Below are 20,809 nucleotides of genomic sequence, written 5' to 3' on the forward strand. Positions count from 1 at the left end.
GTTGCAATTTGGTCCTCCAGCTGTTCCTTTTTTGTACCTTTAACTTTTCCAGCCTCTTATTGCCCCTGTCCCAACTTTTTTGAGATGTGTTGCTGTCATGAAATTTCAAATGAGCCAATATTTGGCATGAAATTTCAAAATGTCTCACTTTCGACATTTGATATGTTGTCTATGTTCTATTGTGAATACAATATCAGTTTTTGAGATTTGTAAATTATTGCATTCTGTTTTTATTTACGATTTGTACTTTGTCCCAACTTTTTTGGAATTGGGGTTGTATTTAAATAAGGAGTGAAAGAGTGAATATTTAGTGAGAGATGGAGGGGAACGAGAGGAAGACAGGCAGAAATGGAAACAGAAGAGAGTGGATGAATTATGGATGAAGAAAGAGAGGAATAGAAAGAAAGGTAATAATAATAATAATCATCATCATACAGGGAGTGAAAGAGAGAGCAAGAGAGAGTGAGAGGAGGAGAGAAAAGTGAGAGGAGGAGAGAGGTTGAAAGTTGGAGAGAAAGAGCGACTTTTCTCTGAACAATTTTTATTTTATTGTTCAGTTCCAGGCTGCTGGAAGAAAGATGCCATTCTCTTTCTTTTCTTTTCCTTTCTTTTGTGGAGGAACATTTGAAAAAAGTTTGTAAAATATGTTTATTTGTTTATTTATTTATTTTTTACTGTCGTTTTTCTTTGTGCCTTTCTACCAACCCCACTGACCAAAAGAAAAAAAAAAAACATCTCATGTCGTGTTAGTCCTCATCCATACAGGTTTTAATATTTAAATCAAAATGATATTATAATCTAAAATGAATAAATTATATAGTTTTTTTTAAATGTTAATTATGTCTGTTTTTGTTTTAGAATTTACAACCCCGATTCCGAAAAAGTTGGGACAAAGTACAAATTGTAAATAAAAACGGAATGCAATAATTTACAAATCTCAAAAACTGATATTGTATTCACAATAGAACATAGACAACATGTCAAATGTCGAAAGTGAGACACTGAAATTTCATGCCAATTATTGGCTCATTTGAAATTTCATGACAGCAACACATCTCAAAAAAGTTGGGACAGGGGCAATAACAGGCTGGAAAAGTTAAAGGTACAAAAAAGGAACAGCTGGAGGACCAAATTGCAACTCATTAGGTCAATTGGCAATAGGTCATTAACATGACTGGGTATAAAAAGAGCATCTTGGAGTGGCAGCAGCTCTCAGAAGTAAAGATGGGAAGAGGATCACCAATCCCCCTAATTCTGCACCGACAAATAGTGGAGCAATATCAGAAAGGAGTTCGACAGTGTAAAATTGCAAAGAGTTTGAACATATCATCATCTACAGTGCATAATATCATCAAAAGATTCAGAGAATCTGGAAGAATCTCTGTGCGTAAGGGTCAAGGCCGGAAAACCATACTGGGTGCCCGTGATCTTCGGGTCCTTAGACGGCACTGCATCACATACAGGCATGCTTCTGTATTGGAAATCACAAAATGGGCTCAGGAATATTTCCAGAGAACATTATCTGTGAACACAATTCACCGTGCCATCCGCCGTCGCCAGCTAAAACTCTATAGTTCAAAGAAGAAGCCGTTTCTAAACATGATCCAGAAGCGCAGACGTCTTCTCTGGGCCAAGGCTCATTTAAAATGGACTGTGGCAAAGTGGAAAACTGTTCTGTGGTCAGACGAATCAAAATTTGAAGTTCTTTATGGAAATCAGGGACGCCGTGTCATTCGGACTAAAGAGGAGAAGGACGACCCAAGTTGTTATCAGTGCTCAGTTCAGAAGCCTGCATCTCTGATGATATGGGGTTGCATTAGTGCGTGTGGCATGGGCAGCTTACACATCTGGAAAGACACCATCAATGCTGAAAGGTATATCCAGGTTCTAGAGCAACATATGCTCTCATCCAGACGACGTCTCTTTCAGAGAAGACCTTGCATTTTCCAACATGACAATGCCAAACCACATACTGCATCAATTACAGCATCATGGCTGCGTAGAAGAAGGGTCCGGGTACTGAACTAGCCAGCCTGCAGTCCAGATCTTTCACCCATAGAAAACATTTGGCGCATCATAAAACGGAAGATACGACAAAAAAGACCTAAGACAGTTGAGCAACTAGAATCCTACATTAGACAAGAATGGGTTAACATTCCTATCCCTAAACTTGAGCAACTTGTCTCCTCAGTCCCCAGACGTTTACAGACTGTTGTAAAGACAAAAGGGGATGTCTCACAGTGGGAAACATGGCCTTGTCCCAACTTTTTCTCTTTAAATGATACATTTTCTCAGTTTAAACATTTGATATGTCATCTATGTTCTATTCTGAATAAAATATGGAATTTTGAAACTTCCACATCATTGCATTCCATTTTTATTTACAATTTGTACTTTGTCCCAACTTTTTTGGAATCGGGGTTGTATATAGACAGAGAGATGGGGTGAGAGAGAGAGAGAGAGAGAGAGAAGGGCCCATAAAGGTCAGAGGTATAAATCCAGCTCCACATCGCTTCAGGCTGAACTTTCCACTGATTTTATTCCCTGCAAAGCCTCATGGGAAACGTGTGTGCTTTCATCAGAGTGTGTTAATGATCAGTGTGTGACCTCAGAGAGAGAGAGAGAGGAAATAGTATATGACCTGAATACACTCATATCCACACACACACACACACACACACACACACCTTTACGAATCATGAAGAAAGAAAGAAAGAAAGAAAGAAAGAAAGAAAGAAAGAAAGAAAGAAAGAAAGAAAGAAAGAAAGATCACGACTCAGGTGATCATGTGACTTCAGACACGAATGCGGTTTGTGTTGTTTTTTTTTCCGTTTGTTTGCTGCATTTTGTATTTGAGCCCAGAAACATTTTCTCAGTGTGAAACTGAAACCCAATCAGGTTCATTATCCCCGAACGCTCCGAGTGCTTTCATCTCCCCGAGTAATTAATGCACCTCCATTTCAACACACACACACACACACACACACACACACACACACACACACACACACACAATGTGCTTTGAAGCTCTTTCTCAAGTTCCAGAGACAAAACTCCACCATGACACCGTCTGTGGGCGGACCATAATACAACTGTCTCCATGGCAACACAAATCTGCTGCATGAAGTTAATGTTCAGTGTTTATAAGTGTGCATGTGTGTGTGTGCGCGTGTGTTTATCAGCCAGGCCATGTTTTAGCGCTTGAAGTTGAGCGAACACATCTAACGAGTAACAGAGGCTTCTAGCTAATCGTTTAGCATCTCTCTCTCTCGCACACACACACACACACACACACACACACACACACACCATCATTCCTCACAGTATTTATTATGTAAAGTGAAGAACAATGAAATATAGAGAGAAATCATGAGCTACAGTAACATCCAACAGCCACTCGTGTGTGTGTGTGTGTGTGTGTGTGTGTGTGTGTGTGTGTGTGTTGATCTGAAGACCTTTAATAAAATGCCAGACATTCAGAGAGTTTACACTAATGCGAGCTGAAAACAACTGCAGGACACACTCTCTTCATCATTACCTGCCACTCGTGTGTGTGTGTGTGTGTGTATAATCTCCTTCAATAGCAGCTCTCTCTCTCTCTCTCTCACACACACACACACACACACACACACACACACACACACACACACACACGTACCTGTCGGTGAGGTTATCAGAAGGAGGAAGATCAGATCCCTTCTCTTTCCTCCTCTATGTTTTATTTATTCTTTCTTTCTTTCTTTCTCATTTCACCTGCCATTATTTTTTTCTTTCTTTACTTTTCTTTACTTTTCTGTATTTTCTGCTCTTTCTCTTTTGTTCTTTTGTCCTGTCTTCCTCTTCCCTTGTCCATCTCTCGGCAGGGTGTTGAACAGAATCAGGCAGATGTTTAGTTCCTGCAGACTGACGTTCAGAGCCTCAGAAACTCATCACACACACACACACACACACACACACACACACACACACACACACACACACACAGTGAACATTACACTAAAAACTCTTGCGCTATTAAATGTAGATTTCAGTCACTGACTCGGAGCTCCTGATTCTCAGAGGGTTAAAACACATTATGGAAATCATAGTCATTTATTCTGATTTAATTAGGACCTGCAGAGTGTGTGTGTGTGTGTGTGTGTGTGTGTGTGTGTGTGTGTGTGTGTGTGTGTGTGTGTGTGTGACTATCTGAGAGGAAGCAGATGGTGATTGGATGACTCCCAGTGGAGAACTCTGACAGACTGAAGCCCTTTTCACAGATATTCCGTAACATCACCTTGGTATTCGGTTTAGTGATTTACACTGAATGCTGGCGTTCCGTAATCAGACGCGTGACATGTCACAACAGAGTGTCAGCGCCGAGGGTGACGCATTTACACACGGGAACTCTGAATCCCCAGTGAATACCGGTGCTGCTTTAAACCATCAGCGGGTGAATGGAGTGTTGAGGTGATCGTTAGCCGTCACACAGTTTATTCCACTGTAACGCAAGAGTGTTCAGGTACAGGGCCCTGAGTCACAACAAACACTGACCTGAGTGTGGAGTGAGCCAATAAACATCCATTAGTTAAACACCTCAGAAACACCAACACATCCGGCACTCTGAACACAGAATACACAGGAAGGGGAGGAGCCTAATTACAGCACTGGCCACTGACAAATTAGTAAAAATCATCAGAAGCAGAAATATTCATTTCCACAGGCAACACCTCTCAAATTTGCTCTCTTTCTTTCTTTCTTTCTTTCTTTCTTTCTTTCTTTCTTTCTTTCTTTCTTTCTTTCTTTCTCTTATTCTCTGTTTTTCTGCCTCTTTCCTTCCTGCCTGCCTTTCTCTTTTTATTTTTTATTTATCTTTTCTTTTTTAACAAATTTTTAAAATATCCCTTTCATTAAACATCAAACAAACTTACAAAAACACCAGCAAACAACATTACTCTTTAAACACAACATCCTTCATCAAACACCAGACAAGATCCTCAACCAAACATCAACAAAAAATACATTCTCCATCAAACACAGTAATATTCACATTCAGAGTCCAAACACCAACAAACCCCAACATTCACGTTCAGAGTCCAAACACCAACAAACCCCAACATTCACGTTCAGAGTCCAAACACCAAACAAACACCAACATTCACATTCAGAGTCCAAACACCAACAAACCCCAACATTCACGTTCAGAGTCCAAACACCAACAAACCCCAACATTCACGTTCAGAGTCCAAACACCAAACAAACACCAACATTCACATTCAGAGTCCAAACACCAACAAACCCCAACATTCACGTTCAGAGTCCAAACACCAACAAACCCCAACATTCACGTTCAGAGTCCAAACACCAAACAAACACCAACATTCACATTCAGAGTCCAAACACCAACAAACCCCAACATTCACGTTCAGAGTCCAAACACCAACAAACCCCAACATTCACGTTCAGAGTCCAAACACCAACAAACCCCAACATTCACGTTCAGAGTCCAAACACCAACAAACCCCAACATTCACATTCAGAGTCCAAACACCAAACAAACACCAACATTCACATTCAGAGTCCAAACACCAACAAACCCCAACATTCACATTCAGAGTCCAAACACCAACAAACCCCAACATTCACATTCAGAGTCCAAACACCAACAAACCCCAACATTCACGTTCAGAATCCAAACACCAACAAACCCCAACACTCACGTTCAGAGTCCAAACACCAACATTCTCCATCAAACACCAACAAACAATATATTCTCCATCAAACAAAAGAATCACCTTCAGAGTCTATCAAACACCAACATTCTCCAAACACCAGAACATTCTCCATCAAACACCAACATTCTCCAAACACCAAAACATTCTCCATCAAACACCAACATTCTCCAAACACCAGAACATTCTCCATCAAACACCAACATTCTCCAAACACCAAAACCTTCTCCATCAAACACGAATATTCTCCAAACACCACAACATTCTCCATCAAACACTATCAAACACCAACATTCTCCATCAAACAAAAGAATCACCTTCAGAGTCCATCAAACACCAACATTCTCCAAACACCACAACATTCTCCATCAAACACCAACACGGCAACATTCAACTTCAGAATCCAAACACCAACATTCACAGTCCATCAAATACCACAACATTCTCCATCAAACACCAACAAAATCAAACAATCACCTTCAGAGTCCAACGTTCTCCATCAAACAAAAACAATCACCTTCAGAGTCCATCAAATACCGACAAACACCAGAACATTCTCCATCAAATACCAACAAAATCAAACAATCACCTTCAGAGTCCAACATTCACCATCAAACAAACACCAACATTCCCCATTAAACATCATCATCCAATGTTTTCTTTAAGGTTTGCTCACATACAGGAGTCACTGTGATGTTAAACAGAGATGAAGTGATGATGACAGGCAGGTAATTACATCACTTCCTCTCCATCACAGGAAATTACGCACAACGCTACAAAATAGCAAATTATCATCGAAATGGGCATCAGACATAAAGATCAGAGGAATGAAGGACAACAGAGAGACAAAGAAACAGACAGACAGACAGACCTAATATCCATGATTATAGAGTTCAGTCTTTAGTGTTATTCTTCTGGCACAGTGTTTAATACCCATAACGCAAGCAATATTTACACTTATTACTCAGCCGGAGTACTGTATCTTCACATCAGTGAGACAGTGGAGAGGTCAATCAATCAATCAATCAATCAATCAATCAATCAATCAATCAATCAATCAATCAGTCATGAGTTACAGAGTCTGACTTTGGTACGTATGGACAATTAAAGAGAAAATAATTTTGTTTTTTATTTTAATAATACAACAACGTGTGTATGTGTGTGATTATTAATGAGAAAGACAGACAGACAGACAGATTGATAGATTTATAAATAGAGAGAAAAAGTCAGAGACAGAGTGAGAGAGACAGATAAGCAAATACTGTAGATATTTAGATACAAATGCAAACACACACACACACACACACACACACACAGAATATTATATCTGAATGATGATTTGGAGTTTCCGTTTTATTAGAGTAAAATGCTTTTCTGTCTGTCTCTCTGTCCGCCTGTCTGTCTGCACAAGCAGAATAATGTCAAAGATAATTAGACAATTCTTCAAAAAGATGTGTTCCAGACAATAAATGTCTTTATTATTATTATTATTATTATTTTTTAATATTATACTGATTTCCTATTAAAGTTGTCCACTTTTAGGATTGAGACCAGCACATGAAACACCTTCTCACAGAGCCATGAAGAGTAACGGGAGTAAAAACCTGCAGATTTCAGCGTGACTGATGAGAACTACATGAACAGAGGTTTAAAACAGTTCGAACTCAGGAGTCACATCCTGTGTGTTATATGTTAACTGGATAAAGAGTATCCAGGAGGGATTTAAACGTCCTTCAGAAAATACTGAGTAAAAGCTCAAGACCGGTGCTCAGTCATTTCACAGAGTGTTTAGGTCTGACGTTCAGTTAACCCTCCTCCAGTCATCACTCTGCTTCAGTTTCATTCCACTCACCGGAATATTCACAGTAATCCTTCAGCACGGAGCCGGATTCTCCTACAGCTCGGGATAACACGCTTACAGGAAGTGAGGGGAGTTTAACAGACTGGGTTTCAGACGATATCACCTCAAAAACTGGAAAACAGGGAAGCAGGATTTATCCAAACCAATCCCGAGTGTTTAGTCTGAATTAAAGACTGAAATGTGTCATGATTGAATTCAATAGAAGACACTTATACTGTTGTTTTATTTACTCAATTCTCCTGGTTTAGTACATGGAAGCTTTAAGTCGAGGCAGAGACAGAAGCTCACTGCTGTGCGTTTGACAGAAAACACAAATTAGACCAATGAATCAACCGTAATTTCAGACTAAGCAATTAGAGGAACATCAATTACTGATAATTACTGATAACACAAAAAACAGCAAAAGACATTCAATACAGCAGGAGAAAAAACTGTGTTAATCCACATACTTCAGTTTTAAAACCTAAAACACACTGACCCACCTTCCTCCATCAAACACTAGCTTCCTCCATTAAACACCACCGATTAAATGCAGCAAACACCAACAAATACAATCCTTCTTCATCAAACACTAACATTATCCATAAAACACCACCACCACCACAACCACTCTGCATCAAACAACAACAAATACAAACATTAAATACCAACATTCCCCATCAAATACCAGCAACATTCAATAAACACCAGCAGTCCACTTTTAACACCAGTAATTTCCACAGAACTCCAACATCTTCCATTGAACAACAACACTGTCCGACTAAAGACAAACACTAATGTTCTCCATTACAACTAAACAGTAATCTCATCTCATTATCTCTAGCCGCTTTATCCTGTTCTACAGGGTCGCAGGCAAGCTGGAGCCTATCCCAGCTGACTACGGGCGAAAGGCGAGATACACCCTGGACAAGTCGCCAGGTCATCACAGGGCTGACACATAGACACAGACAACCATTCACACTCACATTCACACCTACGGTCAATTTAGAGTCACCAGTTAACCTAACCTGCATGTCTTTGGACTGTGGGGGAAACCGGAGCACCCGGAGGAAACCCACACGGACACGGGGAGAACATGCAAACTCCACACAGAAAGGCCCTCGCCGGCCACGGGGCTCGAACCCAGACCTTCTTGCTGTGAGGCGACAGCGCTAACCACTACACCACTATGCCGCCCCTAAACATTAATAATATTTGTAAACACCAATATTCACCACCTCGCTTCTCTATTACACATCAACATTTGTGTCACTAACATTTTTAACAGTCAACACAGACTTTAACTATCAAAAGAGCAGCCACTTATGCAACAGTAAACACAACATTCTTCATTAAAGAGCAGTATTAATTAGGGAACACCATTCTTCAATCAAATGTCAACATTCTACAGCAAACACCAGCATTCAGAAGAGAAAAAAAACACTCGAGATGGTCAACGACCCCACACAGATGCAACACATCACCATAACTTGTTGGCATGTAATGAAGACTGTTGGTGTTTGATAGTGTGTGATGAAGACTGCTGGTGTTTGATGGTGTGTGATGAAGACTTGGTGTTTCACAGTGACTGCTGGCCTTTGATGAAGACTGTTGGTGTTTGATAGTGTGTGATGAAGACTGCTGGTGTTTGTTGGTGTGTGATGAAGACTTGGTGTTTCACAGTGACTGCTGGCCTTTGATGAAGACTGTTGGTGTTTGATGGTGTGTGATGAAGACTGTTGGTGTTTGATGGTGTGTGATGAAGACTGTTGGTACTTGAAGGTGTGTGATCAAGACTTGGTATTTGATGGTGTGTGATGAAGACTGTTGGTGTTTGATGGTGTGTGACGAAGACTGTTTGTATTTGATAGTGTGTGATGAAGACTGCTGGTGTTTGTTGGTGTGTGATGAAGACTTGGTGTTTCACAGTGACTGCTGGCCTTTGATGAAGACTCTTGGTGTTTGATGGTGTGTGATGAAGACTGTTGGTGTTTGATGGTGTGTGATGAAGACTGTTGGTACTTGAAGGTGTGTGATCAAGACTTGGTATTTGATGGTGTGTGATGAAGACTGTTGGTGTTTGATGGTGTGTGACGAAGACTGTTTGTATTTGATGGTGTGTGATGAAGACTGTATTTGATGGTGTGTGATGAAGACTGTTGGTGTTTGATGGTGTGTGATGAAGACTGTTGGTGTTTGATGGTGTGTGATGAAGACTGTTGGTGTTTGATGGTGTGTGATGAAGACTGTTGGTGTTTGATGGTGTGTGATGAAAACTATATTTGATGGTGTGTGAAGAAGACTGTTGGTGTTTGATGGTGTGTGATGAAGACTGTTTGTATTTGATGGTATTTGATGAAGACTGTTGGTGTTTCACAGTGACTGCTGGCCTTTGATGAAGACTGTTGGTATTTGATGGTGTGTGATGAAGACTGTTGGTGTTTGATGGTGTGTGATGAAGACTGTTGGTGTTTGATTGTGGGTGATGAAAACTGTATTTGATGGTGTGTGAAGAAGACTGTTGGTGTTTGATGGTGTGTGATGAAGACTGTTGGTGTTTGATGGTGTGTGAAGAAGACTGTTGGTGTTTGATGGTGTGTGATGAAGACTGTTTGTATTTGATGGTATTTGATGAAGACTGTTGGTGTTTCACAGTGACTGCTGGCCTTTGATGAAGACTGTTGGTATTTGATGGTGTGTGATGAAGACTGTTGGTGTTTGATGGTGTGTGATGAAGACTGTTGGTGTTTGGTGTCTGATGAAGACTGTTGGTGTTTGATGAAGACTGTTGGTGTTTGGTGGTGTTTAAAGAAGATTATTGGTGTTTGATGGAGTGTGATGACTGTTGGTGTTTGATGGAGTGTGATGAAGACTGTTGGTGTTTGATGGTGTGTGATGAAGACTGTTGGTGTTTGATGGAATGGTATGTCATCCTGAGTTAAGAAAAAGATCTATAAACCCCATAGCTAAGTTTGTACTGAAAGCAGAATTTATTGAAATTCACACAAATTCCAGATTATTACAAAACCAACAGGTTTGCCGTTTCCCTTTAGCTACCAGACGTTTTATTAACATCATGTTTTAGGTGTTTAGGGAGCAGCAATTTATCACATACAAAACATAAGTAACAGAAATAAAAACAAATCCAAGAAAACTAAAAGAACACGTTAATCCTCTTCGAAATGCAGCATGAGCATGATGGTAGAGAACATTGCAGACTCGACAGGACATCACTGGGACATTCAGTCCTGAAAGACAATCAGAGCTGAGCCTGAAATGGAATCCGTTATCGCTGTAATGTATTGAACACTCGCCTGAGGAGTCTATCAAAGGGTTTTTCCCTTCCCGTGATTCCTCTTTGATGCCAGTATTAAACATCGTCACGGCGGAGGGAATTTCCTCCATCACTGCCTGAGCGGATTTATTGTTTTACCTTTTAGGTCAATACATGCTGAATGTTCAGTGTTCACCGGATGAATATATGAGGCTTGTGAAAATCAGGTCATCTAATCACTGATCACTGCTGCTGATCGGGACTGGATCACACACACTGCTGTGACTTAACTTTAGTCTCATTTTGAAGCTGTATTTTAGGATGACCCAGAGTACACCTGCATCTATCACGTAGTCCACAAAATCCTCCATCACTCACTCCATCACATACTGAAATAAATTCTCTGAAATCTTTCTGTTCACAGTGGGACAAAGGCATCGCTGTAACAGAGATCCAGACACATTAATCAGACACACACTATCCTATTAATCAGACATAATCCTATTTCTAACTTTTCTGAATATTTTTGAAGCAGAAGAAAATATTCCAAATTACGAGATAAAACAATGAGTCTGACATGGATGATGAGAGTATTTCAAAAGTAAATACCCCATTAAATACCCAGTCATTTACTACTAGGCAGTAGTAAATACAGCAATGGATTAAAATCATTGGAGGGAGTTTAAACATGATCAATTTAATACTTATAATGTCCATTATGTCTGAAAAATACTTATGCTAAGGTCTTGCATAGCCGGTTGATCCGTGAGAACCGTGGCTGGGTCTACCGTGGCCATTCCACCATTTTTAGAGGTGATTCGCTGCATAAATTCGAACAGAGTAAATATGCAAATGAAGCCACAGTAGCTGCAACAATAGCGATGGAAGATGCCGGTAAAACCAATGGCGGCAGCGACGTATGGCCTTGCAGCAATGATGGCAGTGTGTATGTTTTTCATGGCAGTATGGCATAGCCACGGCAAGATGAAATAAGCTACGCCCCCTCAGCGAACATTTCACTTTCTGCAGAATGTTGTTCCGTGAACATTTTGAGATCAATGGTTGTGACAGAACACTACAGTAACCCCCGGTAGCCCACATAAGCCTCACGTGTGCCTCAAGGATGCTCAAGGATGTCTTTATGGTTGCAACGGATGAATTCATCTGGCACTTGACCCATGGCAATTTTCAACATGATATAATTTTCCAGGGCTGGAAGCCACGCCTTAACGGTTGTCAATTCCGATGGAAGGGCCTGGAATGGGTGCTGTTTGACCCCCAGAAGGCTCGAAATCATCTACCAGTGTCTACATGAAGTGATTCTGGGTATGTGAGACCTTAGCTTAATCAACACCAACAATTTTCCAGTAAATAACAGTATTCTCCGTTAAACAATATTCACCACAGAACAGCAACATTCACAAATACCAACAATAAACACTATTATTTTTTTCGCGGTGCGGTTTCCATCAAATCCTATGCTCTGATTGGCTGGTGAGCGGGTCCGTATCCTACGGTACGGACCCCAGTTACGGACCCCGGTTACGGACCTCTGGCGACTCGCTTGTTCACAACAACAACAAACATAGTAGCATTTTTTGTCAACATTTATCTTTTTTTTAAATAAGATTTATTTATAAGATTGTCACTAAACCTCACATCTGAGTCCAGTCTCGAGTCCCCAGTGTTCAAGTCCAAGTCATTAAAAAAAAATTTGAGTCAAGTCCCAGTCGAGTCCACTATTGATCCGAGTCGAGTCCAAGAACAACACTCCAACCGCACTCCAATTTGACGGTGTCTGTTTTAGCGCCATTAACATTAGTTTGCTCCTGAACATGACGTACAGTATGAACAGTAATTGTCAGGGAAATTGTCAGGGAGTGTGAAGTATTCTGTCAGAGATGGTTGGGAGACGGATGTAAGTGCAGAAGGTGTGTTTATTAATATAAGTGAAGACAGTAAACAATCCAGAACGGCAGGCAAAATTGTAAAACGGTGAAGCAAGCAGGCTATCATAGACTTGGCAGAATCAAAGACAAGAAACAGGAAATCAGGGACCAGGAAACCAAACAAGGAAATAAGGCTCAGTAATGTGTCAGCAATACAACTCAATACTTCATAAAGTGTGTTTTCACAGTCTTTATATAGGTGCACTGATCGCACTTTAATCCTGTGCAGGTGAGAGTTGTTTATGGCGCGTGCGAGAGTCCGCTTGGCACACACGCTGTCCGGACCGCGCCTGAAAGTCTACCTGATGCATGCACCAAGTAAATTAGTACAAAATTAGTGTAGATATAAACATCTTATGCCAAATTATTATGGCATGTTACAAAAAAAAAATAAAGAAAAAAATCCGAGTCCTCGTTTCCAATTTATGAGTCCGAATGCAATTAATGTACAAGTCCAAGTCTGAGTCATCAGTGCTCAAATCTAAGTCGAGTCACGAGTCCTTAAAATTAGGGCACGAGTCAGGATCGAGTCTGAGTCCTGGACTTGAGTATTACAAGGCCGGGCATGGTTTCGTGTTTTGTGGAAAATACTAGTATTTATTGGGGGGCGTTAGTGTTTATTACAGACTGTTGGTGTATGATTGTGAATCTTTGTTGCCGGTTTTATATATTAAGGTAAATATAAAAAAGGTGTTTTTTTATGGATGGCTTTGGTATTTGATGGGAGATCCTGGTGTGTATTGGAGAATGTTAGCTTTTGTTGGGGAGTGTGTTGATTGACTGAGAAAGCTGGTGTTTATCAGTGAATGCTAGTGTTTATTGAGGAATGTTGGTATTTGAGAGGGGATGTTAATGTTTGATGGAGAATGCTGGTGTTTTATGAATAATGGGGTGTTGGTGTTTGTTTAAGGATGTTGATTGATATTAATTGATAGATAATGTTAGTGTTTGATGATGAACACTGGTGGTTCTTGAAAAATTGATTTTTGATTAATAATGTGAATGTCAGAGAATAAATATATATATATGTTATTTACCAGCTGGGAGGTCCGTATCGTGAAATACCGTGACCGAGGTATGAACAGTGCTGGAGAACATTCTAGTAGAGTATATTATACACACACACCAGGGGCGATTTCTCAGAGACAACAAGGGAAGCCGAGCTTCCCCTAAAATTCTCTCCCCAAACTGCGGCGTCTACGACGTTGAATTCTCATTAAAACAATAACTTGCATAACATAATATATGCCCAAGATTGTATTTATGTTCATAACTATCCTGTAACTTATTTGAGTGATGTCTGACGAACTTGCAGTTCGCTACGAGAATCACGTTTGCTGTCAGGCTGTAACCTTTCTTATTTCAATGGGCTCTATGGACTGGCAGCAGTGTTGCCAGATTGGGCGGTTTTAAGTGCATTTTGGCGGGTTTTGAACATATTTTGGGATGGAAAACATCAGCAGCATCTGGCAACACTGACTGGCAGCCGGGTATCCATTGCAGTCTACGAGACGGCTCTGAACAGCCAATTTCGGCTAGTTGTTATTGGTTAAAATCAACAAAATCGTCACTTCCAGGGAAGGCGGGCTTCTCTGGGACTAAACGAGACAGTGGGAGGGACAAGAAGCCGGGCTGATAAAGGATTATTGGAGGTAGTGTTTGAAAGACATAAGGAGGGTGGTACTTCGGCGAGGAACACGGAAGTATGATCAGTCAGTCCCTAGCGGATGTCGAGAAAGTGTAGTCATGTGCTAAAATGCTGTCCGAATTTCTTTTCATATAAACGCTTCTTCTCATTGATGTCTCTGTACATTACTCTGTAAATAAATGTAAATATTACTCGTTGTGCTCCGTTAACTTTCATCCATTCTATCAGTTTGATCATTCGTGAATTCACTCGTTTATTTCATTTGTAGTTCAATCTGGTTGTAGGCTAGCTTGAGCCTTATTGGGATCTGCAGTGCTAGCTGCTAACAGAAATTGGTGAAGTCTCTGGAAAGCACAACCAGCTGGTATGACAGGGTCACAGACCATTTTCTGGAAAAGGAGCGGAGGGCAGAATTTGTGTATAAATAGTGTTCATGTTCATGAATCTGAAGTGTGTATATTGTTCAGTAATGTGAAGAGAATGGTGGGCTCTGTGTTATAGGTTATACCTGGGTATAATATTCAAGGTTCTGTGTGTTGCATAGCCTACCTGGTTATGAATTTCCAGACTGTGTTGCAGAAGATGTTCAAGGATGTGTTGCACAGCTGGGTGTTGTGTTAAAGACTCTGTGTTGCATATCAGGGTATGATGTTCAAGGCTCTTCGTTGAATAGTCAGTGATTTTTGGATGTTTGATATTTTTGATTAAGGATATGAGGCACTAGCCTGGCAAGCCAGACTATAACATGAAATGTACAAGCAAAAATACTTTCTGCCACTAGGTAGGGTTGTCTAGTTCACTGTGCTAATGGGGCACACCTTTCTATGCTTTGATATCCGGCCTACAGGTTTTACGATGAATGCGTAAAATGGGCTTCCCCTGTTTTAAAAACCAGCAGCCGCCACTGACACACACACACACTGTTTTAGCTTGCTACAATTATTTTTGAGATCATGGTGAATTTGTTGTATTATTCAATATGAATTTATGATTGTTATACATGGGAGGTATTTTAACATCAAGCTCCTTTAAGCTGAGCCTCAGTGCACTTTGAGTTTAAATGTTTAGAGGACCTCATGTATGTGTGATCAGCTTACGTTCTCCACCACTGACTATCATTGTAAAGGCATTTCGTGTGACAAACACAGACTCGTTATTAAGTAGTGAAATCCGCAGAATGCCATATGCTAAAAGCTAGTATGTCTGTTTTGAAAAAATAGTGGGAAATATCTTTTAGTCAAATCAGAAGTCTGTGTTTCAAACAAAGAGAGTACTTTTACAATGATTTTAATAAGCACCACCATTTTGTTTTGGGGCGGTCCTAGGGCAAGTCTCCCAAAAAGGGACCCCACTTAAAAACTAACGGAAGAAACTTAGACTTCAGTGTTTTTCCGGGAATCACTCACGCTTGCATTGTTTCTGTGCGATAAAAGCATTTAAGGCAGTTTCTTTCATGCAAGTATGCTTTTTGGCTACTGTTGAGATACAGACTTCCACAACACACTTTACTGCTTTTCATATTATGCAAATTAGCAAAAAATCCATCATGGCATATTTTTATGGTCCAAGATTGTTTTTTGTAGAGCATTCAGCTGGATTTGCGAGTCAAATTTTAAAAAATTACACACACACACATCCAGAACTATCCCAACTCAGAGTTCTATAATTCAGTATTTATTCTGGAACAGAAATCTTTACAACCTTAAACTTAATGACGCAGAGGGTCACAGAAAGTGTGCTGTCAACTCCTGTTAGTGGTGTTAACACACACACACACACACACACACACACACACTGTGTCAAAGAGATGCTAATGTGAAGTATCTGCTTGAGCGCAGATCAAAGAGCAGTGATCCATCTGACGTGAAGAGTTCAGTGTTTGATCTCTTGATATTAAACCCAATGTCACAGATCACGTTTTCTTTTACTTCCTGTATTTCTCTGGTCTACTTCCGTTTCTGTTCATGTATTTGGCCTTATGGATTGTGAGGTTTTGTTGAGTAATTTTTAGCATCCCTGGTTCCTCTTTCATTGTTGTGTTCCTATATAACCAAGTTTCCCTATTTCCCATCTTTACTTGTAGTGTTCCTATTTTCCTTCCCAAATTAGGTAGCATTCCTAGGTCCCCTAGTTCCCGTCCTTGTGGTAGTGCTCCTAGGTTCCCTAGTTTCCTTTTTTATGGTAGTGCTCTCAGGTCCCCTAGTTCTCATCTTTAGGGTAGTGCTCCTAGGTCCCCTAGTTCCCATCTTTGGGGTAGTGCTCCCAGGTCCCCTAGTTCCTGTATTTGTGGTAGTGTTCTCAGGTCCCCTGGTTCCCATCTTTGTGATCATGCTCCCACGCCCCCTAGTTCCCGTCTTTGGGGTAATGCTCCCAGGTCCTCTAGTTCCTGTCTTTGTGGTAGTGCTCCCAGGTCCTCTAGTTCTCGTCTTTGGGGTAATGCTCCCAAGTCCTCTAGTTCCTGTCTTTGTGGTAGTGCTCCCAGGTCCCCTAGTTCCCATCTTTGGGGTAGTGCTCCCAGGTCCCCTAGTTCCCATCTTTGGGGTAGTGTTCCCAGGTCCCCTGGTTCTTCCTGTTTCTATTCATGTATTTGGCCTTATGGGTTGTAAGGTTTTGTTTAGTAATTTTTAGCATCCCTAGTTCCTCTTTCATTGTTGTGTTCCTATATACCCAAGCTTCCCTACTTCCTGTCTTTATCTGTAGTGTTCCTATTTTCCTTCCCAAATTAGACAGTGTTCCTAGGTCCACTAGTTCCTGTCTTTTTGGTAGTGCTCCCAGGACCCCTAGTTCCCATTTTTGCGGTAGTGCTCCCAGGTTCTCTTATTCCCATTTTAGGGGTAGAGCTCCCAGGTCCCCTAGTTCCTGTCTTTGTGGTAGAGTTCCTATGACCCCTGTTTCCTGTCTTTGTGGTAGTGCTCCTGGCTTCCCTAGTTCCTGTCTCTTTTGAAGTGTTCCTAGTTCCTGTATGTGTGGTTGTGCTAGTTTAGTTAGCTCTCACGTCACGAGAGCCTGTCATTACTGTAATATCCTAGCTTCTCTAGTTTTCTATCATTATTGTGGTGTTCCTATGTTCCCTAGTTCTATCATTACTTGTTCCATAGTTGTTGTTGTTGTTGTTGTTGAAGTACTCCTGATTCTTTAACTTTTCCAGTCCCTTCCCCTTTGTTGTAATGTTTCTGGTTTCTCTAATTCTTCTGTCTCTACTGTAAGACTCAACTTTTTTGCACAGTACAGTCACATGTTAACATCTTTGTCATGTTTTAACCCTTTATGCCTGTGTTTGGCTGTGCATTATGACAATAACTCTTTGACAAAGGTCTGTAAAGTCCACCTGTCTCATTACACTAATATATTTTGTCTTATATTGAGTCTTAACGGTACCATGACCTCTTTACACAAGATGTTCCTCTGAAGTATTTCTTTAAGGCTTTAAATGCTATGGAGTGGTTTCCTTCCATCAATGGATTCACCAAGCACAAAACTCTCTCAGCGATTAGAAACAGATCGGTTCCATTTTCCACTTTTGGCTGCTGCTGATTGTTTCAGTTTTGGTGGAAAATAAAAGGAAGAGAGGACAGTCACAGAGAGTGAGTGAGCTGAAGAAAGACTGCTAATCCAATCTCTCTCCACAGTAATTGCTTTCGCCTGAAGTGTGCCAATGTCGAGGGTCCCTTGTGCCCTTTAGCAGAGCCAAATACACTTCCTCCTTAATCCTACACACACACACACACACACAGGGTTGATAAATGTCATGATCTACTGACATCCAAAAGAGAACCGGTTGTCCTTCATTTTGGATTTTAGGTTCATTTTTAAATGTTGAGGAGATTTTTATTGTAATTATTGTCATTATTTCCATTCCGACTCCCACATACACTACTTTTCATGTTCATCAAAGTATAAAGTGTTTGTCTGCCCTTCTGGAATTTAACAAAATTCCAGATACAATTATTTTGTATCCTATGAAGTACACTATATGGTCAGAAGTATGTGGACACCTGACCACCATACCCACACACTATGAGATTCTTCCCAAACTGTTGTTACAGAGCTGGAAGCATTGTGTACACTGTAGAATTACAATTTCCCTTCACTGGAACTTAACAATCCAAACCTGTTCTAGCATGATGATGCTCCTGTGCACAAAGTGAGCTCCATGAAAAGATGGTGTGTTCATGCTGAAATGAAAGAACTCGAGTGTCCTGCACAGAACCCTGACTGAACTCGACTCCACTGAAAACCTTTGGGATGAACTGGAACACCGACTGCATCCCAGGACTCCTCGCCCAACATCCACACTCCAAAATGTCATGGAAAGCCTTCTCAGAAGAGTTCAGCTTATTATAACAGCAAAGAGGGAATAAATCTGGAATGGGATGTTCAACAAGGACATACAGGCACGATGGTGAGGTGTCCACAAACTTTTGGCCATATGGTGTATTGTGTATTTTTAAAATGTATTATTTATGATTGACAACCAAAACCACACCTCCTTCACTATGCTTGATAGACACAGAGGCCACACATTCCTCACTGAGGCTGACACAATAGACACAGAGGCCACGCCTCCTTCACTAGGAAAAAAAGAACAAATACAGAGGCAACATCTCCTTCAACCGGACTGATAGACACAAAGACAGAGCCCACACCTCCTTCAATATGACTGACAGAACTGACAGAGGCCACACCCACTTTATTAGGACTGACAGGACACACACAGTGGCCAAGTCTCCTACACAAGGACTAATAGACAGACACAAAAGCCATGCCTCCTTCACTAGGACTGACAAGATAGGTTTAGAGGCCACGCCTTCTTCACAAGGACCAAAAGAACAGTCACAAAGTTCATGTCTCCTTCACAAGGACTGAGTAATAGACACACAGAGTGAGGTTACACCAAGACAGACAGACAGACAGACAGAGGCCACACCTCCTTCACTAGAATGTAAAGGACAAGCAGAGAGGTCATGCCTCCTTCACTGATGCATCGAGGCAGTAAAGCTGTCTCACAGCCAGCATTTTACAGCATGATTGACTCATGCAGTCTCTCCTCAGGCACTTCCATTAACCACGACATTTTCCAGACACCGCACCCAGAAAGGGACAGTGTTGGATTCAATTTCCCCCTAGACAAAGGCCACGTCTCAAATCACCCTGTGCAACATTGAGAACATTTACACCCTTGTGCAGTTGAGGTTCATGTGCAGGGTTTATTCTCCAACTCACTCTGAATGTGAATGAGCTCCTTCTGATCACAGATTCATTGTCCTTGGCATGAAACGCCGAGTCGATCCATTCGTATGCGTGTAGTGCCGTTCTGCTTTGTTACAATCACAACAGGAACAGGATCCTGTTAGAGCATGAGTCACTAATGCTGTTGGTTCAGGATTTCACCCAAATTTTTAACAAATCTTAAATGGTCTTAAATATGGTTGCCCTGGTAGCATACCATAGCATTAATAAAGAGTAGAAGTACATACTCACTGGCCACTTTATTAGGAACACCCCTGTTTGATGCAGCTGTCTAATCAGCCAATCCCTCGACAGCAACACAATGAATAAATCATGCAGATACAAATCAAGAGCTTGAGTTAATGTTCACTAGCATTCAAACATCAGAATGGGAAAAACTGTGGTCTCAAAGTGTGACTTTCACTGTGGCATGGGTGTTGGTTTGAGCCAGATGGACTGGTTTGAGTATTTCAGAAACTGCTGGTCTCATAGGGTTTTCACACACAACAGTCTCTAGAGTTTGTACAGAATGGTGTAAAAAACAAAAAACATAGAGTGAGGGAGAGGCCGTTCTGGGGTGGAAACAAACACCTTGTTGATAAGAGCCATCTGACTTTGACAAAGAGGTAAGAAAGTGACACAAAGCATAAAACAGCAAACCCATGACTGTGAAAGTCAAATATCAGGATTAAAATCTCAACACTGTAATTATTAAAGGATGATTGCAGGGTTAATCAGCTGCATGTGAACAGGGCTGAGTGTGTGTTGGTAAACAGGGCCGAGTGTGTGCTGGTGTACAGGGCTGAGTGTGGGTTGGTGAACAGGCCTGTGTGTGTGGGTTGGTGAACAGGGCTGAGTGTGTGTTGGTTGAACAGAGCCGAGTGTTTGTTGGTGAACAGGGCGAGTGTGTGGGTTGGTGAACAGGGACGAGTGTGTGGGTTGGTGAACAGGGCCGAGTGTGTGTTGGTTGAACAGAGCCGAGTGTTTGTTGGTGAACAGGGCGAGTGTGTGGGTTGGTGAACAGGGACGAGTGTGTGGGTTGGTGAACAGGGCTGAGTGTGTGTTGGTTGAACAGAGCCGAGTGTTTGTTGGTGAACAGGGCGAGTGTGTGGGTTGGTGAACAGGGCCGAGTGTGTGGGTTGGTGAACAGGGCCGAGT

General features: G+C 41.2%; 2 protein-coding genes across 2 annotated transcripts in view; both read right to left on the minus strand.

Annotated features, from left to right (window-relative positions):
- The window catches only part of rps16 (ribosomal protein S16), a 457,927-nt gene extending 441,917 nt beyond the window's left edge, over positions 1–16,010 (minus strand). Inside the window, exon 1 of the mRNA XM_060903800.1 lies at positions 16,007–16,010. Within this exon, the coding sequence (XP_060759783.1) occupies positions 16,007–16,010 (4 nt within the window). The remainder of the gene's footprint in view (positions 1–16,006) is intronic.
- Positions 1–20,809, minus strand: part of ppfia2 (PTPRF interacting protein alpha 2) — a 204,181-nt gene that overhangs the window by 109,722 nt on the left and 73,650 nt on the right. The gene's annotated exons all lie outside the window — the stretch shown is intronic.

This window comes from Neoarius graeffei, chromosome 21 (genome assembly GCF_027579695.1).
Source record: "Neoarius graeffei isolate fNeoGra1 chromosome 21, fNeoGra1.pri, whole genome shotgun sequence".
NCBI classification, from domain to species: Eukaryota; Metazoa; Chordata; class Actinopteri; order Siluriformes; family Ariidae; genus Neoarius; species Neoarius graeffei.